Here is a 25,499-nt window from a genome sequence, read left to right as displayed (position 1 = left end):
TTATGAAAATATGCATTTGGCAAAAATATTATTTTATGATAACTTTGGGCTAAGCTAACATGAATATGATTTAATGCAGTGTTATTTTTGTTTTTATGAGGGCTGTCTATCTATCTAGCGATTTAATCAAATTAATTTAAATGAATAAAACCGCAAATTAATCGCACTTAATTACATTACGCATTATTGTGTTAAATGAGAAAAGCATTAAATATACATTACAGAAATTAGCTTTAGAAAGAAATATTTTATTTGATTCAACATAGAATTTATTACATTTAAACTTTAGTTTTTTCAGAAGCTGCATCTGAATTTGTATTTACATATATTTACAGACTAAAACTGTTTGATTACCAACATTCTTCAAAATATCTTCTTTTTATGTTCCGCAAAATAATCAAAATCATACAGGGTTTTTCATGAAATTATTCTCTAATTATGAAACTGCCAGTAGGTGGCGGTACATCTCTAAATGAGTAAGTCATTGAATCATTCATTCGACTCGTTCAAACGGCTGATTCGTTCAGGAATGAAGTAAATGACTCTCTTTATGAGAGTGTGTGTGTGTCGTACTGAAGCGGTCAGTGTGTGTGTGTGTGTGTGTGTCGTACTGAAGCGGTCTGTGTGTGTGTGTGTGTGTGTGTCGTACTGAAGCGGTCTGTGTGTGTGTGTGTGTCGTACTGAAGCGGTCTGTGTGTGTGTGTGTGTGTGTGTCGTACTGAAGCGGTCTGTGTGTGTGTGTGTGTGTGTGTGTGTGTCGTACTGAAGCGGTCTGTGTGTGTGTGTCGTACTGAAGCCGTCTGTGTGTGTGTGTGTCGTACTGAAGCCGTCTGTGTGTGTGTGTGTGTGTGTGTCGTACTGAAGCGGTCTGTGTGTGTGTGTGTCGTACTGAAGCGGTCTGTGTGTGTGTGTGTGTGTGTGTCGTACTGAAGCGGTCTGTGTGTGTGTGTCGTACTGAAGCCGTCTGTGTGTGTGTGTGTGTCGTACTGAAGCGGTCTGTGTGTGTGTGTCGTACTGAAGCCGTCTGTGTGTGTGTGTGTGTGTGTCGTACTGAAGCGGTCTGTGTGTGTGTGTGTCGTACTGAAGCGGTCTGTGTGTGTGTGTGTGTGTCGTACTGAAGCGGTCTGTGTGTGTGTGTGTGTGTGTGTGTGTCGTACTGAAGCGGTCTGTGTGTGTGTGTCGTACTGAAGCGGTCTGTGTGTGTGTGTGTGTGTGTCGTACTGAAGCGGTCTGTGTGTGTGTGTGTGTGTCGTACTGAAGCGGTCTGTGTGTGTGTGTCGTACTGAAGCGGTCTGTGTGTGTGTGTGTGTGTCGTACTGAAGCGGTCTGTGTGTGTGTGTGTGTGTCGTACTGAAGCGGTCTGTGTGTGTGTGTGTGTCGTACTGAAGCGGTCTGTGTGTGTGTCGTACTGAAGCGGTCTGTGTGTGTGTGTGTGTGTCGTACTGAAGCGGTCTGTGTGTGTGTGTGTGTGTCGTACTGAAGCGGTCTGTGTGTGTGTGTGTGTCGTACTGAAGCGGTCTGTGTGTGTGTCGTACTGAAGCGGTCTGTGTGTGTGTGTGTGTGTCGTACTGAAGCGGTGTGTGTGTGTGTGTGTCGTACTGAAGCGGTGTGTGTGTGTGTGTCGTACTGAAGCGGTCTGTGTGTGTGTGTGTGTGTCGTACTGAAGCGGTGTGTGTGTGTGTCGTACTGAAGCGGTCTGTGTGTGTGTGTCGTACTGAAGCGGTCTGTGTGTGTGTGTGTGTGTGTGTCGTACTGAAGCGGTCTGTGTGTGTGTGTCGTACTGAAGCGGTCTGTGTGTGTGTGTGTGTGTCGTACTGAAGCGGTCTGTGTGTGTGTGTCGTACTGAAGCGGTCTGTGTGTGTGTGTGTGTGTGTCGTACTGAAGCGGTCTGTGTGTGTGTGTGTGTGTCGTACTGAAGCGGTCTGTGTGTGTGTGTGTGTCGTACTGAAGCGGTCTGTGTGTGTGTGTGTGTGAGTCGTACTGAAGCGGTGTGTGTGTGTGTGTGTCGTACTGAAGCGGTCTGTGTGTGTGTGTGTGTGTCGTACTGAAGCGGTGTGTGTGTGTGTCGTACTGAAGCGGTCTGTGTGTGTGTGTTGTACTGAAGCGGTGTGTGTGTGTGTCGTACTGAAGCGGTGTGTGTGTGTGTGTCGTACTGAAGCGGTCTGTGTGTGTGTGTCGTACTGAAGCGGTCTGTGTGTGTCGTACTGAAGCTGTGTGTGTGTGTGTCGTACTGAAGCGGTCTGTGTGTGTCGTACTGAAGCGGTCTGTGTGTGTGTGTCGTACTGAAGCGGTCTGTGTGTGTGTGTCGTACTGAAGCGGTCTGTGTGTGTGTCGTACTGAAGCGGTCAGTGTGTGTGTGTGTCGTACTGAAGCGGTCAGTGTGTGTGTCGTACTGAAGCGGTCTGTGTGTGTGTCGTACTGAAGCGGTCTGTGTGTGTGTCGTACTGAAGCGGTCTGTGTGCGTGTCGTACTGAAGCGGTCTGTGTGCGTGTGTGTGTGTCGTACTGAAGCGGTCTGTGTGTGTGTGTGTGTGTCGTACTGAAGCGGTCTGTGTGTGTGTGTCGTACTGAAGCGGTCAGTGTGTGTGTGTCGTACTGAAGCGGTCAGTGTGTGTGTCGTACTGAAGCGTTCAGTGTGTGTGTGTCGTACTGAAGCGGCCTGTGTGTGTGTGTGTGTGTCGTACTGAAGCGGTCTGTGTGTGTGTGTGTGTGTCGTACTGAAGCGGTCTGTGTGTGTGTGTCGTACTGAAGCGGTCAGTGTGTGTGTCGTACTGAAGCGGTCTGTGTGTGTCTGTGTGTGTGTGTCGTACTGAAGCGGTCTGTGTGTGTGTGTCGTACTGAAGCGGTCAGTGTGTGTGTGTCGTACTGAAGCGGTCAGTGTGTGTGTCGTACTGAAGCGTTCAGTGTGTGTGTGTCGTACTGAAGCGGCCTGTGTGTGTGTGTGTGTGTCGTACTGAAGCGGTCTGTGTGTGTGTGTGTGTGTCGTACTGAAGCGGTCTGTGTGTGTGTGTCGTACTGAAGCGGTCTGTGTGCGTGTCGTACTGAAGCGGCCTGTGTGTGTGTGTGTGTGTCGTACTGAAGCGGTCTGTGTGTGTGTGTCGTACTGAAGCGGTCAGTGTGTGTGTCGTACTGAAGCGGTCTGTGTGTGTCTGTGTGTGTGTGTCGTACTGAAGCGGTCTGTGTGTGTGTCGTACTGAAGCGGTCTGTGTGTGTCTGTGTGTGTGTGTCGTACTGAAGCAGTCAGTGTGTGTGTCGTACTGAAGCGGTCAGTGTGTGTGTGTCGTACTGAAGCGGTCAGTGTGTGTGTGTCGTACTGAAGCGGTCTGTGTGCGTGTGTGTGTGTCGTACTGAAGCGGCCTGTGTGTGTGTGTGTGTGTCGTACTGAAGCGGTCTGTGTGTGTGTGTGTGTGTGTCGTACTGAAGCGGTCTGTGTGCGTGTGTCGTACTGAAGCGGTCTGTGTGCGTGTGTGTGTGTCGTACTGAAGCGGCCTGTGTGTGTGTGTGTGTGTCGTACTGAAGCGGTCTGTGTGTGTGTGTGTGTGTCGTACTGAAGCGGTCTGTGTGTGTGTGTGTGTGTCGTACTGAAGCGGTCTGTGTGTGTGTCGTACTGAAGCGGTCTGTGTGTGTGTCGTACTGAAGCGGTCTGTGTGTGTGTCGTACTGAAGCGGTCTGTGTGTGTGTCGTACTGAAGCGGTCTGTGTGTGTGTCGTACTGAAGCGGTCTGTGTGTGTGTGTTGTACTGAAGCGGTCTGTGTGCGTGTGTGTGTGTCGTACTGAAGCGGTCTGTGTGTGTGTGTCGTACTGAAGCGGTCTGTGTGTGTGTCGTACTGAAGCGGTCTGTGTGTGTGTCGTACTGAAGCGGTCTGTGTGTGTGTCGTACTGAAGCGGTCTGTGTGTGTGTCGTACTGAAGCGGTCTGTGTGTGTGTGTCGTACTGAAGCGGTCAGTGTGCGTGTCGTACTGAAGCGGTCTGTGTGTGTGTCGTACTGAAGCGGTCTGTGTGTGTGTGTCGTACTGAAGCGGTCAGTGTGTGTGTCGTACTGAAGCGGTGTGTGTGTGTGTGTGTCGTACTGAAGCGGTCTGTGTGTGTGTGTGTGTGTGTGTCGTACTGAAGCGGTCTGTGTGTGTGTGTGTGTCGTACTGAAGCGGTGTGTGTCGTACTGAAGCGGTCTGTGTGTGTGTCGTACTGAAGCGGTGTGTGTGTGTGTCGTACTGAAGCGGTCTGTGTGTGTGTGTGTGTGTGTGTGTGTCGTACTGAAGCGGTCTGTGTGTGTGTGCAGGATATCGTGTTGACTCTGAAAGAAAGGCTGTCCATCCGCTCGATTGAGCACTTCTCACTGGTCCTGGAACAGCAGTACAGCATCACTAAACTACTCCTGCTGCACGAGGAGGAGCTCATACAGAAGGCAAGCTACACACACATTATCCTCAGCCCATACACACACACTGTGTCTGATTCATATTAGTGAATTGGTCCAGTCTGTTTTTTCAGTTCTGGTTTTCAACCAGTTTTTCACTGATTCTTTCCATCATCCTTCACTCTTATATTATTAATGCTATATTAGATTATGTTTGTTAGATTCTTTTCCAAACACATGTGACGCTGGAGCACAACCCCAGTCTGGAGCCGCACGGGTATATCTGTGGCAATAGCAACTATACATTGTATGGGTCAAAATTATCATTTTTCTTTTATGCCAAAAATCATGAGGATATTAAGATCATGTTCCATGAAGATATTTAGTAAATGTCCTACCGTAAATATATAAAACATGTATTTTTGTGAGTGAATGCAGCACAATCGTGAACATAAATGCACAACTTTAAAGGAGATTTTCTCAATGTTTCATTTTTTTTGCAGATTTTCAATAGTTGTGTCTCGACCAAATATTGTCCTATCCTAACAAACCACACATCAATGGAGACATTATTTATTCAGCTTTCAGATGATGCATAATCTCAATTTAAAAAAATTAACGATGCGACTGGTTTTGTGGTCACGTGTAATTTTTAACTATAATTCTAGAACATACCTATTCTACACACTGGAAGCCCCAGTGGAGTGTGTAATGAGGCGCTCGTGCTGTCTCTGCTCCTCAGGTGGTGCAGAAGAAGGATTCGCACGACTACAGGTGTCTGTTCAGGGTGTGCTTCATTCCCCGGGACCCGATGGAGCTCCTGCAGGACGATCCGGTGGCCTTCGAGTACCTCTTCCACCAGGTCACACACTGCCATTACTCTCAGCTGCTGATATCTCAGATATGGGGAAAATAATAAACATTCAGAGGCCCTATTGTAACGGTCTGAGTACTTAGGGTCCGAATCCACTTTCGCTAGTTTAACGATGGGGAAAATGGTCGCATATCATACATTATTACAAGGACAAATATTAACACACGAGGGAAATCATTGTTGTGTCCGTGAAGATGTGAAAAAATAGGCATAAATCTAGCAACACATTTATCCAAATTATTATACGCCTGTTTAACCGAAGCTAATGTGTGTGTGTTTCTCCATCATCCTCATACAATGTCACTTCTCTGTGTTTTACGGCCCTGACGAGAACATCGGTCTCCTCGGCTGTGAACCGCTCCTGGCGTGCGCCGGCAAACCCGCCGTTATAATAGCAATCCGCCGTTATAATAGCAATCCGCCGTTATAATAGCAATCCGCCGTTATAATAGCAATCCGCCGTTATAATAGCGATCCGCCGTTATAATAGCGATCCGCCGTTATAATAGCGATCCGCCGTTATAATAGCGATCCGCCGTTATAATAGCGATCCGCCGTTATAATAGCAATCCGCCGTTATAATAGCAATCCGCCGTTATAATAGCGATCCGCCGTTATAATAGCAATCCGCCGTTATAATAGCAATCCGCCGTTATAATAGCGATCCGCCGTTATAATAGCAATCCGCCGTTATAATAGCAATCCGCCGTTATAATAGCAATCCGCCGTTATAATAGCGATCCGCCGTTATAATAGCAATCCGCCGTTATAATAGCGATCCACCGTTATAATAGCGATCCGCCGTTATAATAGCAATCCGCCGTTATAATAGCAATCCACCGTTATAATAGCGATCCGCCGTTATAATAGCGATCCACCGTTATAATAGCGATCCACCGTTATAATAGCAATCCACCGTTATAATAGCGATCCGCCGTTATAATAGCGATCCGCCGTTATAATAGCGATCCGCCGTTATAATAGCGATCCACCGTTATAATAGCGATCCACCGTTATAATAGCGATCCACCGTTATAATAGCAATCCGCCGCTATAATAGCGATCCGCCGTTATAATAGCAATCCACCGTTATAATAGCGATCCGCCGTTATAATAGCGATCCACCGTTATAATAGCAATCCGCCGTTATAATAGCGATCCACCGTTATAATAGCGATCTGCCGTTATAATAGCAATCCACCGTTATAATAGCGATCCACCGTTATAATAGCGATCCACCGTTATAATAGCAATCCGCCGCTATAATAGCGATCCGCCGTTATAATAGCAATCCGCCGTTATAATAGCGATCCACCGTTATAATAGCAATCCGCCGTTATAATAGCGATCCGCCGTTATAATATCAATCCAATCCGCCGTTATAATAGCAATCCGCCGTTATAATAGCGATCCGCCGTTATAATAGCGATCCGCCGTTATAATAGCAATCCGCCGTTATAATAGCGATCCGCCGTTATAATAGCAATCCGCCGTTATAATAGCAATCCGCCGTTATAATAGCGATCCGCCGTTATAATAGCAATCCGCCGTTATAATAGCGATCCGCCGTTATAATAGCAATCCGCCGTTATAATAGCGATCCGCCGTTATAATAGCGATCCACCGTTATAATAGCAATCCGCCGTTATAATAGCGATCCGCCGTTATAATAGCGATCCGCCGTTATAATAGCGATCCGCCGTTATAATAGCGATCCGCCGTTATAATAGCGATCCGCCGTTATAATAGCAATCCGCCGTTATAATAGCGATCCGCCGTTATAATAGCGATCCGCCGTTATAATAGCGATCCACCGTTATAATAGCAATCCGCCGTTATAATAGCGATCCGCCGTTATAATAGCGATCCGCCGTTATAATAGCGATCCGCCGTTATAATAGCGATCCGCCGTTATAATAGCAATCCGCCGTTATAATAGCGATCCGCCGTTATAATAGCAATCCGCCGTTATAATAGCGATCCGCCGTTATAATAGCAATCCGCCGTTATAATAGCGATCCGCCGTTATAATAGCGATCCGCCGTTATAATAGCGATCCACCGTTATAATAGCAATCCGCCGTTATAATAGCGATCCGCCGTTATAATAGCGATCCGCCGTTATAATAGCAATCCGCCGTTATAATAGCGATCCGCCGTTATAATAGCAATCCGCCGTTATAATAGCGATCCGCCGTTATAATAGCAATCCGCCGTTATAATAGCGATCCGCCGTGGAACAAGCGCGCCGGCTCTTAAAGGGAATGTGAGAGGACGCTCTGATTGGTTTATTTCACGTTACGCCCAAACCGCACCTATGAGTAATGAAGCGACTTCAGACACACACATGAAGATCCTCTTTGTCTGGAGTCATTCCCCAATAACACCTTGATCAGTACTTAAACAAGAGGTGGGGGGAGCCGGGGTTAGGAAGAGACAGACACTGTGTCTAATACTTAAAGTAAATATCTAAGGGAAGATGAAAGGGAAAAGAGAGAAGAAGAAAAGAGGAAAAGAAAAGAGTTAACGTACTACGGGTTTCCCAACCCCCCCCCCCCCCTTTTTTTTTTTTTTTTTTTTTTTTTTTTTTTTTTTTTTTTTATGTATGCATGTATGTATATATGCATATATAGACATATATCAAATAGTATATTCTATATAGAGGAGGGAAGAGGGGGAAAGGAGGGGGAAAGAAGGAAGGAAAAAAAAAAAAAAAAAAAAAAAAAAAAGCTTCATTCAGAGGGTAAGGGTGACGTGGGCATGGCAACCTGGGCACTGCACTGGAGTGATCCATGCTGAGCGTCATACCTTTTTAATGCATCACAAGGCAACTGACACACTATGCACTTCAAGGCTGATCATAACCTCCACCTCCTCATATAATTGTTAATGTTGTTATTTTAATATTATTATTATCAATATGAGTATATTATAATTATCATTATTTACCTCTTTCAGTCTTATTATTACTACTACTATTATTATTATTGTTACAATGTATGTTTGTGTATGTATGTAGGTGTGCATGCATATATATATATGTATAAACTCCTTATATTTTCTTTTTTTATATTTATTTATGTATTATTATTATTATTATTTTTAATTATTTTGATTTATTATTATGTATATATATTTTTATATGTATGTATGTATATATGTATATATATGTATGTATGTATGTATGTGTATGTATATATATATATATATATATATATATATTTATTTATTTATTTATTTTATTTTATTTATTTATTTATTTTTTTGGTGCTCTTTCCTTTTCCTCATTCATTATTATTATTATTATTATTATTACTTGTCCTCTCCCTGATTTCCCAACTTCCCCTCACCTCTTCGTTACTATCATTAATATCATTACTATCATTAATATATAATGTTAGCATATCTCTTTTCTCAAAGAATGTGCTGTGACACATCCATCCAGTTACCTTTGCATGCACACATGCACTCACACAAACGCACACATCTGACGGTTTCTGACGGTATTGGTTTTGTCTGTTTGTTCGTTTGTTTGTTTATTTGTTTTCCCTGTTTGTGATCCCAATTTATGTACGTCCTGCATATTCTAATAAAAAAAAAGAAAAAAAAAAAAAAAAAAAAGACACACACATTTTAGATTTGCGTCGGCGCAAGAGTCGTTTATCCCGCCGGTATAATAGCAACAGCGCCGGGATCCGCCCACAGAGTTACTCGCGTTTCGCGTTTGATACTTGCGTTTCAGAGCGCTACAATAGGGCTCTTAAAGTGTTTGACTAAATCTATCATGAAAACAAGTTATTGAATCACCGTTTAAAAAAAAACTAACACTAGAAACAGCTCAGAAACAACATCAAGACTTCATAGGTCATCTTGAACTATAGTAACCCTGTTGTGTGTGTGTGTGTGTGTGTGTGTGTGTGTGTGTGTGTGTGTGTGTGTGTGTGTGTGTGTGTGTGTGTGTGTGTGTGTGTGTGTGTGTGTGTGTGTGTGTGTGTAGAGTGTGGGAGATGTGTTACAGGAACGTTACGCTGTAGAGATGAAATGCAACACAGCGCTGAGACTGGCCGCTCTCCACATGCATGAGAAACTGGCGAGCTGCGGACAGACGACGAGAGCTTCTGTGAAGAGTGTTGTGTAAGAGCGCACGGATACACTCAGGAATACTCCGATACATTATAAAACAGTCATTAAACGTATGTGTGTGTGTGTGTGTCAGTAAGGAGTTTGGCTTAGAGAGCTTCATCTCTCCCACCCTGCTGAGGAACATGAGAGAGAAAGATCTGCGGAAAGCTCTCAATCACCACATGAAGAAGATCCAGTCACTGCTAGAACCACGACAGAAGGTGTGTGTGTGCGTGTGTGTGTGTGTGCGATAAGCAATCTGGTAGATATAAGATTGATATATAGATTAGCCGGCAGCCATATCACCCTGTAGCCCAAGACTGGTCCCCCACTGAAGCGGAGCTGGTCAGTACCTGGATGGGAGACTCCTGGGAAATCCAGGTTGCTGCTGGAAGAGGTGTTAGTGTGGCCAGCAGGGGGCGCTCACCCGGTGGTCTGTGTGGGTCCTAACGCCCCAGTGTAGTGACGGGGACACTATACTGACAAAGAGCGCCGTCATTCGGATGAGACATTAAACCGAGGTCCTGACTCCAGGGCTCTCAAGTTTGATCAAAAGTTTGGAGTGAGATCTGTTAGGGGAGGAGCCGCCCAAATATTAGCAGCAGCGGCCCCTCGGCACCACCAAATGTGCTTCAATTTTTGCTAGCAGTTCAATTTTGCCAATTGTTCATAATTGACCCGCACAAATGGAAATTAAAACCATTTTGGCAATCGTACAGTTTGCCAAATCTGCTCAAACCGGTCACCTTTAAAGGGGTCGTCGGATGCCCATTTTCCCATGATTCTTTGGGTTCTTTGTGTAAAGTTTGTAACATAAGTTACTTTGGTTAAAATTCCTCAATGGTTGTGTAAAACACCCTTTTTCCTCCTCAGAAACAGCTCTGTTCACAGCGACTCGTTTCGGTGCATGTCTCTTTAAATGATAATGAGCAACAACTTTTTGGCTTTTTAAAGATTAAAAAAAAGTGAGTGGATTTCTTCATTGTATGATGTTGTGTCCACACACTGCAAAGACACGTTTATATGCAAACACCATGTAAAAGTAAATTTTGCATCCGATGACCAATTTAAATTAAGCAGTTGGAGAGTTTTGACTGCATCAAAAATTATTTAGCATGGATTTGGCTATACTCCTCAACATCAGCGCTCACTGTCTTTGATCACAGGCACGAAAGTACAGGAATCATAAAAAAAAAATGTTTTAAATTAAGAGGTTCCTACCGCAAACCGCATTCATCAGATCTTGCTCTTCCAACTTCCGCTCCGTATGTGCGCGACTGCGTGTGTTGCCTAGTAACGAACTTGCTTGGAACACGTAATTTACCCGGAAACAACTCATTCTAATTTCTGATTGGCTGGTAGCTGGCATTTAACTCTGTATAACTCGAGACAGATGCTATGAACTCGGCAGAGAACTTCCCTCCGTTTGCCTGCGCCTCGTCCATTAATTGTATAGCGGGATAAGTTATTCCTCACTCCTCAGCGTGACAAACACAAGGTGTGGCGTATGAGCGTGTGCAGGGGTTGAAATGCGTGAGACTTGAGAGCCCTGAGACTCTCTGTGGTCATTATAAATCCCAGGATGTCCTTCGAAAAAGAGTAGGGGTGTAACCCCGGTGTCCTGGCCAAACTTGCCCAGTGGCCTCTGTCCATCATGGCCTCCTCCTCATCCCCATACACTGATTGGCTCCATCACGGTCTCCTCTCCACCAGTAAGCTGGTGTGTGTGTCGGTGTTCTGGCGCAATATGGCTGCCGTCGCATCATCAGGTGGAGCTGCACACTGCTGGTGTTTGAGGAGATTCCCCCCTTCCATATGTGAAGCGCTATATAAATGTAACAAATTATTATTATTATATATATGTATATAAATATTTAAGAGACTTCTTTTAAAAATACTTACCGATCCCAAACTTTTGAGCGGCAGTGTATATATTTCGTAGTGTTTAAGAAGATGATCCGGTAGGCTCCTGTAGGTTATATCCTGCACATTCCTATCATGTCACGGCATATTTTCTAAGCCGATTGCCTCATACTGTACACACACTACGCTGCAACACACACTCTCTCTCTCTCTCTCTCTCTCGCTCAGGTGATCTCTGCGTCTCAGGCCCGCTTGGCGTATCTGACCCAGATGGCGGAGCTGATGTCGTACAGTGGGAGGAGCTACAACGCCACCATGCTGGTGAGAGTCCGCGCATTCAGCGGGAATAACAGCGAGATCTGCAGGGCACAGATGTGTTAGAAAGAAAGAAAGAAAGAAAGAATAAAAAGAAAGAAAGAAAGAAAGAAAGAAAGAAAGAAAGAAAGAAAGAATAAAAAGAAAGAAAGAAAGAAAGAATAAAAAGAAAGAAAGAAAGAAAGAAAGAAAGAAAGAAAGAAAGAATAAAAAGAAAGAAAGAAAGAAAGAAAGAATAAAAAGAAAGAAAGAATAAAAAGAAAGAAAGAAAGAAAGAAAGAAAAAAAGAATAAAAAGAAAGAAAGAATAAAAAGAAAAAAAGAAAGAAAGAAAGAAAGAAAGAATAAAAAGAAAGAAAGAAAGAAAGAAAGACAGAAAGAAAGAAAGAATAAAAAGAAAGAAAGAAAGAAAGAAAGAAAGAAAGACAGAAAGAAAGAATAAAAAGAAAGAAAGAAAGAAAAAAAGAAAGAAAGAAAGAAAGAAAGAATAAAAAGAAAGAAAGAAAGAAAGAATAAGAAGAAAGAAAGAAAGAAAGACAGAAATAAAGAAAGAATAAAAAGAAAGAAAGAAAGAAAGAATAAAAAGAAAGAAAGAAAGAAAGAAAGAAAGAATAAAAAGAAAGAAAGAAAGACAGAAAGAAAGAAAAAATAAAAAGAAAGAAAGAAAGAATAAGAAGAAAGAAAGAAAGAAAGACAGAAAGAAAGAATAAGAAGAAAGAAAGAAAGAAAGAAAGAAAGAAAGAAAGACAGAAAGAAAGAAAGAATAAAAAGAAAGAATAAGAAGAAAGAAAGAAAGAAAGACAGAAAGAAAGAAAGAATAAAAAGAAAGAAAGAAAGAAAGAATAAAAAGAAAGAAAGAAAGAAAGAAAAAAAGAATAAAAAGAAAGAAAGAAAGAAAGAAAAAATAAAAAGAAAGAAAGAAAGAAAGAAAGAAAGAAAGAAAGACAGACAGAAAGAAAAAAAAACAGGTGAAACTGGAAAAATGTGATTATGGTGCAAAAGTTCATTTATTTCAGTAATTCAACTTAAAAGGTGAAACTAATATATTATATAGACTCATTACATGCAAAGTGAGATATTTCAAGCCTTTATTTGTTATTATTTTGATGATTATGCCTTACAGCTTATGAAAACACCGAATTCAAAATGAGAATATTGTAAAAAGGTTTTCATAAGCTGTACGCAAAATTATTATCAAAAATTATCAAAATTATAACAAATAAAGGCTTGAAATATCTCACTTTGCATGTAATGAGTCTATATAATATATGTTTCACCTTTTAAGTTGAATTACTGAAATAAATGAACTTTTGCACCATATTCTCATTTTTGAATTTCACCTGTGTGTTTTTATTTGTACTTATAATAGTGCTGGGCGGTATATACAAAAGTCCATATCAGGGTATTTATCAAAATGATACCGGTTTCATGGTATTATTATATTTTTCAAGCTCGACTGGGTTGGTGACCACTTCACCCAATATGATGAAATTCTATTAGTTGTAACACATTTTATTCTTTAGGATAAACCCCTTGAGATGCATCATCTCGTTTTCAAATACACAAAAGTTAAATAACATAACACAAAACAACAAACACACCGCTATAAAAATATCTATATTTTTGCCTAGCATTAATAAATATAATCATATATATACTGTATCATCTAAAGCAATTACAACAAGTTTCAAAACAACGAAACAAACCATTTTTAAACATAAAATAAACTCAAAGATCGTACATTTAACGGTCTGCAGTCTCCAGGAGCCTCGAACCTAAACGCTTTCTTCCCAGAAACTCTCTTAACTAAAGGCTCGTTTAGTTTCGGTCAGTATGTTGTCTAGGTCAGAGTTTCTATATTGTACACATCATTCACAAGTTCTTGTCCTTCATATATAGATGTGGGATCTTCCTTGAGCGTTTCCTTGTAATGTCCTTCTTACTCGTTGCCGGTAATATAATAAAAAGGTAATGTCCTTCTTTGTTATTTGTGAAGGAGAAATGCCACATTGTTTTAAAGTTACGCTCAAGATTACACCGCATTATTGCATTATTCCTCTATTCAGATCCTGCCAATAAAAACATGAATAACGTCACAGTCCCAAAAGATGTGAAAATGGTCAGCCAATGGTTTGCATATATTTCACTGGCAATTATGAAGAACCTTATTGCATTTTTCCAAGCAAATTTCCTCTCTTTTTTTTTTTTTTTTTTTGAAAGATAATGTTACGCTGGATAAAATCTTGTCAAGCATCCTTCCATTGTCAAGGATATTAATTTCTATCATGTTATATAAGCTGTTCTAGGCAGCAGGAGATTTGGATAAAATAGCCGCATCTTTCGCAATGTTATAAAAATAAACCTTGAAATGACCGGAGAGTGATTTATTAAAAAGACTTTGCTCGTAAGATTAGTTCGTTCATGAATCCGACTACAGACCGCAGACCTTTTCTCCACATCTCCGTCTGTCTTCAGTGTGTAATGTTGCAGTTCTTCTCTATATCAGTGTCAGTGTTTCTGAACTCCTGAAACGCCTCCATTGTAGTCTCGAGTTTCTTCCGGGAACGAACACGTCACAATATTCCTCATTATAATAATTAATGCGCAGAATAAAGGGGCGGGGCCTGGTTGAGTTAGTTAGTAGTGTGTTAAACTGGCGGTTATGGGAAGGGGCGGGACATTTCCCAAACACACTCGAAGCGCTCGACCAATCACAACACACTGCTCCAGCCGACCAATCAGAGCACAGTGTGCTTTTCAGAAGGAGGGGCTTCATAGAGACAGGAAGTAAACAGAGCGTTACTGACAGACTGGGAAGAGAGGAGCCGCAACAATGGAGAATATGAGGAAAATAATCAACATTCAAGCAGGAAAACCTGTTCTAGTCGAGCCTGAAAACACATCTTTGTAAAAGGGAATAACATGATCTGGTTAAGGTTATCTATATCCTGTATATATTGATGAACGTGTTTGGTCAGACTGGAGTACATGTGTGTCTTGCAGCTTCAGGACAGGGAGTCGTTGGTGAGTTTGCTGGTGGGAGCGAGATACGGGATCAGCCAAATCCTGAACCACCAGCTCAACATGATCTCCACCATCATTGACTTCCACTACATCACCCGAATAGAAGTGCTCTCAGAGTCCGACAGGGTCAGCATGGTGAAGATTTACCTGCAGGACATCCAGGTGTGTACACGACTGCCAATAGATTCAAATTAACAAAGTTAAAGGGATAGTTCATCCAAAAATGAAAATTAGCCCATGCTTTACTCAGATAGATGCACTTTTATGATGGATAGATGCACTTTTATGATGGATAGATGCACTTTTATGATGGATAGATGCATTTTTATGATGGATAGATGCATTTTTATGATGGACAGATGCACTTTTATGATGGACAGATGCACTTTTATGATGGATATATGCACTTTTATGATGGACAGATGCACTTTTATGATGGACAGATGCACTTTTATGATGGACGGATGCACTTTTATGATGGACAGATGCACTTTTATGATGGACAGATGCACTTTTATGATGGATAGATGCACTTTTATGATGAATAGATGCACTTTTATGATGGACAGATGCACTTTTATGATGGATAGATGCACTTTTATGATGGACAGATGCACTTTTATGATGGATAGATGCACTTTTATGATGGACAGATGCACTTTTATGATGGACAGATGCACTTTTATGATGGATAGATGCACTTTTATGATGAATAGATGCACTTTTATGATGGACAGATGCACTTTTATGATGGATAGATGCACTTTTATGATGGACAGATGCACTTTTATGATGGATAGATGCACTTTTATGATGGACAGATGCACTTTTATGATGGACAGATGCACTTTTATGATGGACAGATGCACTTTTATGATGGACAGATGCACTTTTATGATGGACAGATGCACTTTTATGATGGATAGATGCATTTTTATGATGGACAGATGCACTTTTATGAGGGACAGATGCACTTTTATGATGGATAGATGCATTTTTATGATGGACAGATGCACTTTTATGATGGACAGATGCACTTTTATGATGGACAGATGCACTTTTATGATGGATGATGGACAGATGCACTTTTATGATGGATAGATGCACTTTTATGATGGATAGATGCACTTTTATGATGAATAGATGCACTTTTATGATGGATAGATGCACTTTTATCATGGATTTTTTGAATGAACTATCCCTTTAAAATGCTGAAACTGGGCCTTCAAAACATACAGGTGTGGATAAAAACCCAGGGACAGAAATATGTTTTTATCTCTCCCGTTCTATATAAACTGTCATACCATCTCTTTCTCCTGCAACTTCCAGCCTATAGCCCTGTTAATGGAGTCCGTAGCAGCGAAAGACCTGTCCTGTCTCCTGGCCGGATACTGCAAGCTCCTGGTGGACCCGAACATCAATGTTTTTCGCTGGGGACCCAGACCTAAAATGCGACGCATTCCGGCGGAAGAAGGTAGGAGATTTGGGAAGGATGTGTCATTAAATTATATAACATTACCTCTTTTTTTCTCTCTTGCACTGTCGGGACCAGTGTAATTCAGAAAAGTTTTCTGAAGCCATTAAAGTAGTCAATTTTATCCCTTAAAACTCATCTTTGATCTCCAAAATTACATATTTAAAAAAAAAATCCTTGAAAATGTTTTATTCATGCCTTAAAATATCTTGAATGTAACTCAACACCCTTGTCTAATTTAGTATGCACAGTTCTATGAATATGCAAATGAGCCCCGCCTCCACTCACTCACTCAGAGATCCACTGGTTGATGATCACACGTTGATCTGATTGGTTACAAGGTAGTGTGTGACGTCAGAAACACCAGCGATTTCAAACCGTGTTTTTGAGACTGTCTTTGGTTCACTGCAGTTTTAAGCAGAAAATACTCAGCAATGCTGTCGACTTATGAACTTACACATGATTTAAGCGTATTAAAAACACCACATAGACACATAAACAACATTAAAAGCTGGATTTTCACCACAATGGGACTTTAAATTGCTCCAAGATGTTGCAGTGTTCCCTTTGAAATGCATTATACTAACCTGGGTTTTTGTATTGTGAACACATATTTACTATGTGTTTTGTGGCGTTATTTCAGACACTTACATTTTTTGTTTTTTGAATAACCATGCATAAACATTATTCTCTCAAAAATACAAACATGTACATGCATGTTGCTCACATATTATGGTAGCCCTGTTTGTGATAAATAGAGTGTAATTACACCTTTGCCATTAATATGTTTATAAGCAACTGAAAAAAGCACAAATGTGACCCCAAAAACACCTTGGTCCCCAGAGGGTTAAAACGACTGTATTTTGCTGGGGTTTATTGGTGATTTTAGATGTAGATATATATAAATGTTTAGTTATTCTATAGAAATTCTAAATTGATCAAGATAAAAATCGGCAGAGACCCAAGATTGCGATATCCGTATTGAATATAAAAAAGTGGTATTGAGTCATCCCTAATATAAACTATACTAAAACAACACTGAACAGGATGGCTTGATTGTCCACAATTTGCTATGCGTAACAGCGTAAAAATAGAAACCAAGCAAGAGACAAAATGCTCGCTGCATGTTTTACATATATAACATTTACATATATTAACATATACCGATATGGTGGCCGATATATCGTGCATCCCTAGCTTCTATGTATACCATAGTACTACCATGGTTATATGTTAGTACTACCATGAATCTTGACATACACAGTGTAACCAATAAGTTTTTTTGCAAGATTCTTCCAATCAGTTGTATTTTTTATATTCATTAAATTGGTTATAAAACAGATTCACTTGTACATGATATCATACTAATTACTATATAAATTGTTTAATGTGTTGGTTTAGGGTATGTTTCTCGATGTGGGAGCGGTTCAGAAGACAGTTCGGAGGACGACTATGCCATGGAGGGACTGCTGGACACTGAAGACACCATATCCACTCACACGAATGATGGAACGGAGGAAGGAGAGGAAGCCGAGGGGAAAAGTGAAGCCGAGGCAGAAAGAGTCCGAGTGATTGTAACACATCCCTTTTTAGAGGATGAAGGAGACGAGGCGAGCAACAAGTCTGTTGGAGATGAGGATTACACCGTGAGAATGGACGCCCTTTTGGAGACTGGATGGTACAGCGACCCTCGGGTCAACAGCAGCTTTTCCAGTTTGTCCAGTAACTCGCTGAATGCACTAGAGGAGAGTATCAAGGCAGCCATTGGTGGGCTTGGCCATATGGATGCCTCTCTGGAAGAAAAGCCCAGTTCCGGTCTTGTTTCTGGAGCCTCGAGTCTGGATGTCCATCACCCGTACCTCTTAGATGTGTCAGAGCGTGTGCATGAAAGGGGCAGTTCAAACAAACCCGGACGGCCTTGTGACCTGACCTACGATAATCACTCAGGTCTGTGCTTCTCTGAACTCTCCCAAATGTCAGACAGCTTGCCAAGTCCGCCCGCGGCCAGCGACGACGCATTGAGCGAGGATGACGATGATGATGACGGTCACATTTCCACCATGTCAGCAGAATTTGAGGCAGTGTTAGCCTCCTGTACCGCTAACAGCATAAATGCTAAGTTAGCAGGAGTGAACTTTCAGGCTCTCTTCACCAGGATTCACAACAATCCAGCGTGTCGACAAGAGGGAAACAGCTTCCCAAAGAACCAGGCAAATGAAGCTAAACCACAGGGAGCATCTTCAAAAATAATAGCACAATCTATGCTGAAGAGAACTGTGCCCTCAGATGTCCCCGAAAAATCAAAGGGCTCTAGAGACAGTTATTCATCTGAGGATGAATTTTATGATGCCCAAGATCGATTTACCCCTCCCATCACAGAGCAAGGCCTCACAGGTCAGTGAACCATCTATTTTTACCAGAAACCAACAACAGATGAACGTACTAGAGAAAGCCGGTTTGACTCGTCCCTCACAAAAAAACAAGCTAAAATTACTGTTATGCTAAAGCACTTGAAATTAAACATGGCCATACACTTGGAGGGTTTAAATCAAAAGCAGAAATATAAAGCTTAGTATTTTTGCAAAGGCACTTCAATTATTCACAATCTATTATTTCATCTGTAAATTTGTCTAAATAATAAATTTTGCATAAGTAATATTTCTTGTATATTGCATGTCAAAGTAGCAGCGTTTACTGCCTTTAGATGGTTTATGTCCATAATAAATATTGGATATGAATTTACACAGAGGTTAGTAAGATATTATTCCGAACATGTATAATGATTAAATCTTATGGCTATACTTTTAGAACATTATGTTCATCTTCTAAGCACATTACTTCAATTTTTGCTGAGTAATGAGTCAAAATTATGTTTTTGGAGGTAATCAATATTGTCACGAATACTTAACATGTGTTGAACCTGCAATATTCCTTTAAAATGTTAAATATCTACATTTTAATTGATGTTTTTTCATCAAACGTCTCTCATACCTCTTATTCTTTTGCAGGGAAAAGCTCAGATTCTGAGAACATGCATCCTTCTCTTAGCGTTTATGACATCAAGGGTATTGTGGACAAGACAAAAGCTCCTGAATCCAGAGATAGCGAGGAGGAGGACAGTGCCGCAGTAGAGGACCTCAAAGAAAAACCTTCGCTTGCCAACCATTTCACCCCTCTGATCCCTGAGTCTAAAAACCCTGAATTGGAGGTCCATCAGACCTCAATGATTATGCCCCCTAAACCTACACCTGTGGAGCCTAAACCTTTCTCTGCTAACCACTCCACGGGTCAGAAAGCCCAACACTGCAATGGGGACATCCCTGGCCGAAATGCTCACCTTCTAGAGATGGAGCCAGAAACCATGGAGTTTAAACCAGTCACGGGGCCTGGGCCACCAATGTCTTCCTCACTAATTACTGCTGTACGCCAATCTACCCTTCCCCAGCAGAACTTAGTAGACCTGGAGACTCTTCAAAATGGACCCAGACCTCAAAATGGAATATCTGACCATATCCCGGCCTGTCCAGAAAAGAAGACTACTCCAAATATTGTGGATCTTGAAGGACTTGATAGTCAAGACATTAAGCCAAGTCAGAAAGAGCCAACAAATGCCAAAGGAACAACTGAATTTGGAGAAATAACAGCAGACAAAAAGGGTCCTCTACAACAACGATCATCAGACTCCCTTGAAACTATAAAAACAGAAAATAAAGTCCTCCAGATGAACACAAAGCCCCCAATTCCTCCCAAACCGTCATTCATGGTTTTACAGACACCCTCAAAGGCAGTTGATGCCCAGTTACAAAAACCTGAGGAAAAGGCAAAAGTTCCCCCCAATGGTCTTTCTCTACACCCCTGGTCTCAGAGAAATGGTACCAGTACCTCCTCACCCTCTACACTGAGTAAGGGTGTTTCTCTTAGTCATGAGAACCTAAGAACTGAACTAAAGACTAAAAGCTCTACAGTCAAACCGACAAGTGCTTCAACCACTCCTACCCCATCTCCATCTCCCTTACCTTCTCCCTCAGTCCAGTCTGTAAATATTGTTCCTGAAGATCCAGCTCAAACCGGGACTAGTTTCCCCAGCAGAACAGGCTCGTCCGGACGTCTGTCTGCCACAGCCTTGCGTGGAAAAATTCAAGATATGCCCTGGTACCTCACCCGTTCCCAAGAGATCTTGGGGACAGTAGCACTCAGCAACACTATTTCATCAACAGGTAATAAAGCAACCAATGGGACAGGTGTGAATCACAAATTAAAGGTGTCCCCCAAGGCCACTTCAGTGCCATCTTTGATTGACTGGAAAGAGAAAGATGCTGAAGTAGTCATTGTGAAGCTCAAAGACGGACCAGAGGAAGTGTCCACAACTCCCGTGAAGGACACCAATGGGAAACCTCCGATGTCGTCAAGCCATCCTGACCTGAGGCAGAAATTGTCCACTGAAGCCACAGAGTTTGACCGGCATTTTGGGACCTGCAAGTCCGAACAACCTCAGTCACACAAAGGCAACCCTTCAGAGATTAGACTTGACAACGCTTCCCCTTTGTCCTCCGCAAGCCGTGACGCATGTGGCTGCCATACAGTCTACGCCAACTGTTTCAGCGGAGACACAGAGGACAACTGCGGCTTTGACGATGATCTGACCATCTACGAATTCTCCCGTCGAAACCAGATCAGTAAACCGCTTCAACCCACCCCAGGTGCCTCCCCTGCAACCCTCTCTGGTCCCTCTCCAAATGTCCTATCCCTTCTCAGAGATTCCCCTCGTCCCCTATCCACATCCTCAGAACTCAGTCCACTCCTGATCCCATCCAGACCTCTGGATTCTCTGTCTCTAGACCACAGACCAATAGATAATCCGCTTAGCTTTCTGCAAGGCCGGCATTATGTTACCGGTCAGAAAGGTGCAGGGCTTAAAGACGGCTATGCCTGTTTGCAGCGAGACATTAATGAACTTCTTTTGGTGTTGAATAAAGGACCTTCTGCTGTACACCCTCTAACCCACAAGGGGGAATGCAAAAACGACAACGTGAATAGGCATTCGCTTTCAGAGACCGAGAGATGCCTGGTCCAGGCGGAGGCACGAAGGTTGGCATCGGGATGCCAGAAAGCCACACGGGTAGGATGGGCACCTGACGATGCTCTTCTGTCACTTGGAAACAGCTTTGGAGCTCTAGTGCAACTTGCCTCAACCTGCCTGCGAGTTCCCTGTTCGGACTGCGGAGGGAGTCATGGGGATATTGATGCAGACGAGGCCCTTGGGAAGCTTGAGGAGATCGTGGACCTGTATAAGGAGTTTGTAGGTGCTGTAGAAACGGCAAGAGAGGGCGAGGGTGTCAGACTCTTGGCCAAGCAGTGTACGGTTCTCATCTCAACAGTCTTTTCGCTCACACAACTGTTTCGAACACGGACACCAGACATAGACAATGGAAATGTACCTCTGAACTTTTAAACTGTACCTTCCGGGACCCTCTTAAGGGATCGTAGAGTGCGAGCATAGAATTGTACTTAAAGTAGCGATGCCTTTCTGGTGTCTCAAAACTGATTGTGTGCTGGCACACAAGAATAATAGTAAGTGCCGTGAACACACACACAGTTAGCGAACTAACAAGTGAGAACTGTTACATGTTAACCTGTTTGTCTTGCCAAGTCTCCCTATAAACGTACTGGAATTATGCATTCGGACATAGCTATTTTCTAACAGTTCTTTAATTCCTGATGTATGTACAGTCTGTAGTATGTATTTATTTTTTACATACAGTATATGTGCACCGTGGTTTCTAACTTGCCATACCTGCATTTTGTTTGTTTTGGGTGTATGTGAATCCCTACCTCTTGCTCTAACTGAGATAAACAGTGTTATGAAGCTTCACTCGTTTTCACGTTTAGTTTAGTTGTGCTGCTCTTTACAGATTGAAGGAACAAAGTGAACAGACATTCCAGAAAGCAACATAGTGTCGGCCCACATCTGGCCCGTGTGGAATCCATGTGTCCCAGATGTGGGCCGGATCTGGGCCGTGTGGAATCCTTTGGCGCTTTTCCACTGCATGGTACGGCTCGGTACGGCTCGGTACGGTTCGATTCGGCGCAGAACGGTTCGGCTCGCTTCGCTTTTCCACTGTGTGGTACGACTCGACTCGGTACGGCACGGTTCGGTTCGCTTTGGCTCGGTTGCTTTTCCACTGCAGTTAGTACCGCTTCAAAGTGGGTGGGACTGATCGTTAATAGTTGCCACCTCTACTGGCTCGGTAGTCACTTTTTAGTTTTTTTTATTTGTTCCTTCCCTACACTGTTTGTAGGTCCGGTGGTAGCCGTGTGCGGCTAAGAGCTGTGCTACTTCTTGGAACACTTTTTCATTCCGTATTGCCCCATCCAGCTCTCGCGGGATCCGCTCCTCGGCAACCAACGAGAGGAACGTCTGCACCTCGTCCACTGACCACGATTCAGCCATTTCTTGTTTGATTTTTTTTTACTTCTTTTGTCAAGTAAATACTCTAAAAACAGGTGCTACCGCGTTGGCTGTTGTCTGGCTATTTAAATCTAGCGGGTTTAGTGTCTCGTATCGCAAATACAATGACGCTGAAGTGACGATTCTGTCTGACCAATCAGTGATCTGCAGTGTTTTCACGTCACATATAGTATCGGTACGGTACGCTTGGAACCTCAACAGAGGTGGTACCATTTAAAGCGAGCCGTGCCGTACCGTACCATGCAGTGGAAATGCGCCATAAGTGAGCCGTACCGAGCCGTACCGTACCATGCAGTGGAAATGCGCCATAAGTGAGCCGTACCGAGCCGTACCGTACCATGCAGTGGAAAAGCACCACATGTGTACCAGATGTGGGCCGAATCTGGGCCGTGTGGAATCCATGTGTACCAGATGTGGGCCGGATCTGGGCCGTGTTCAATCCATGTGTACCAGATGTGGGCCGGATCTGGGCCGTGTGGAATCCATGTGTACCAGATGTGGGCCGGATCTGGGCCGTGTTCAATCCATGTGTACCAGATGTGGGCCGGATCTGGGCCGTGTTCAATCCATGTGTACCAGATGTGGGCCGGATCTGGGCCGTGTTCAATCCATGTGTACCAGATGTGGGCCGGATCTGGGCCGTGTGGAATCCATGTGTACCAGATGTGGGCCGGATCTGGGCCGTGTTCAATCCATGTGTACCAGATGTGGGCCGGATCTGGGCCGTGTTCAATCCATGTGTACCAGATGTTGGCCGGATCTGGCCCGTGTGGAATCCATGTGTACCAGATGTGGGCCGGATCTGGGCCGTGTTCAATCCATGTGTACCAGATGTGGGCCGGATCTGGGCCGTGTGGAATCCATGTGTACCAGATGTTGGCCGGATCTGGCCCGTGTGGAATCCATGTTTACCAGATGTTGGCCGGATCTGGGCCGTGTGCAATCCATGTGTACCGGATGTTGGCCGGATCTGGCCCGTGTGGAATCCATGTGTACCAGATGTTGGCCGGATCTGGCCCGTGTGGAATCCATGTGTACCAGATGTTGGCCGGATCTGGCCCGTGTGCAATCCATGTGTACCGGATGTGGGCCGGATCTGGGCCGTGTGCAATCCATGTGTACCGGATGTTGGCCGGATCTGGCCCGTGTGCAATCCATGTGTACCGGATGTGGGCCGGATCTGGGCCGTGTGGAATCCATGTGTACCAGATGTTGGCCGGATCTGGCCTGTGTGGAATCCATGTGGGCCGGATCTGGGCCGTGTGGAATCCATGTTTACCAGATGTTGGCCGGATCTGGGCCGTGTGCAATCCATGTGTACCGGATGTTGGCCGGATCTGGCCCGTGTGGAATCCATGTGTACCGGATGTTGGCCGGATCTGGCCCGTGTGGAATCCATGTTTACCAGATGTCCGGATCTGGGCCATGTGCAATCAATGTGTACCAGATGTGGGCCGGATCTGGGCTGTGTGCAATCCATGTGTACCGGATCTGGGCCGACACTATGTTGCTGTCTGGGACTCCACTAATCCCTAACAGTAGATGCTGGGACAAAACACTAAAACCCCCAAACACTTATGCCGTAGCGTCTCACCAGACTATCCAAAGGACTTTCATTTCATTCAGTCTACAATAGGTTTTCTGACTGTAGAATGAGAGTTGATGGCAATAGAAGTGTGGCCGTTTGGGAGTTTTGTAACTATGTCGGCGTGTCAGGTTTGGCTTTTAATGTTAGTTTTTATATTGGCTTATCAGCTGACTGTTAACCACAGAGATTGGTGTGGTCCAAAGACGTAATAGCACAACTGGGGCGTGTTTACACAACAACGTTGTCACCATGTTAGCGTAGCACCCGTAAGCAATCCCACCGATAGCCAAACCACACAATTTCTCACTCTTCCCCCATTTTTGACTATGCAAGCCTCACGATTTGTATCCGAAATTTTCCACATATTATACTTTCTTACATTTGATACATATCAAAATAATTTTCAATTTGTTGTAAATCACTAATGTTTTCACTTTAGAGGACTTCCCTGGCAAACCTAGGCCTTATATTTAATCTTGGATTGCATCATTATGCAAATGCAGCGTATATATTTATTATGCCTTCCGTTTAATTTAAACAAAAAGGTTTAGGAAATGGTTTTCCTTACACTTTTTGTAAGTGGTGAACAGATATTTTTTCTCATCAGTGTAAATCATCTTTGAAGAAGGCCAGAAACATACTCCATACAAATATGTGAATGCAAGTGCTTCTAATGACACCAGCTCAATTTCATGACGTGATGCATAACACAGTGCAAGTTGCTTTGCCTTTCTTTCTAGCATCATTGCAGGAGGTGCCCTAGCGCAGGGGTTCCCAAACTTTTCCATGACGAGACCCCCCAAATACCACGAGGTTCTGGCCAAGGCCCCCCTTCTGCAGGATGTGTTATTGAACCCATCGGCAACACTTCGGCAAATGTAGAAATAAATAAATAAAACATCTGTTAACATCAGATTATGTGATGATACCAGCCAATCAGAAAGATTATAGAGATGCACCGATTACAATTTTCTCGCCTGATGACGATTTTTCATTGAATTTGAACTGCCGATACAGATGTTAGCCGATTCCGATAAAAAAATTTCTAACCACTTTACAGCACACACACAAATATATTTTTTATTTTTTTTATTTTTTTATTAAACACCATATACGTTTACCCAAACTGAATAATAAAAACAAGTTTAAATGGGTAAATTTCATAAATATATCTATATTTTTTTGTCTTCATTTTCTTTTCTGACATAGCCTACTCCAGTTCTTGTTAAAACACACTGGACATGCGAATAATGTGCATTTTAGGCACTTTTTGTGTCAAATCATATTTATTTAGTCCATCAAAAGTGTGCTTTCACTTTAATTGAGGGTGAGCATACCCTCAATTAAAGCATTACCCAAAACAGCATACCCTTCAATTAGGTAATGTGTATATATTATGCGATATATATAATACAC

At 42.9% G+C, this 25,499-nt stretch overlaps 1 protein-coding gene across 3 annotated transcripts in view; it reads left to right on the top strand.

Annotated features, from left to right (window-relative positions):
* The window catches only part of frmpd1b (FERM and PDZ domain containing 1b), a 56,466-nt gene extending 33,722 nt beyond the window's left edge, over positions 1 to 22,744 (top strand). For all 3 annotated transcript variants that reach the window (XM_079630027.1, XM_079630028.1, XM_079630026.1), the window contains exons 8-16: positions 4,279 to 4,404; positions 5,099 to 5,218; positions 9,227 to 9,363; positions 9,446 to 9,572; positions 11,443 to 11,535; positions 14,532 to 14,714; positions 15,882 to 16,026; positions 17,428 to 18,420; positions 19,035 to 22,744. In XM_079630027.1, coding sequence (XP_079486153.1) covers positions 4,279 to 4,404; positions 5,099 to 5,218; positions 9,227 to 9,363; positions 9,446 to 9,572; positions 11,443 to 11,535; positions 14,532 to 14,714; positions 15,882 to 16,026; positions 17,428 to 18,420; positions 19,035 to 21,478 — 4,368 coding nt within the window. In that variant the 3' untranslated portion in view covers positions 21,479 to 22,744. The remainder of the gene's footprint in view (positions 1 to 4,278; positions 4,405 to 5,098; positions 5,219 to 9,226; positions 9,364 to 9,445; positions 9,573 to 11,442; positions 11,536 to 14,531; positions 14,715 to 15,881; positions 16,027 to 17,427; positions 18,421 to 19,034) is intronic.
* The last annotated feature ends 2,755 nt before the right edge of the window (positions 22,745 to 25,499 follow it).

This window comes from Phoxinus phoxinus, assembly GCF_949152265.1.
Source record: "Phoxinus phoxinus genome assembly, chromosome: 12".
NCBI lineage: Eukaryota > Metazoa > Chordata > Actinopteri > Cypriniformes > Leuciscidae > Phoxinus > Phoxinus phoxinus.
The sequence above is the reverse complement of the archived record's forward strand: the minus strand, read 5'-3'. Positions and strand labels throughout refer to the sequence as shown.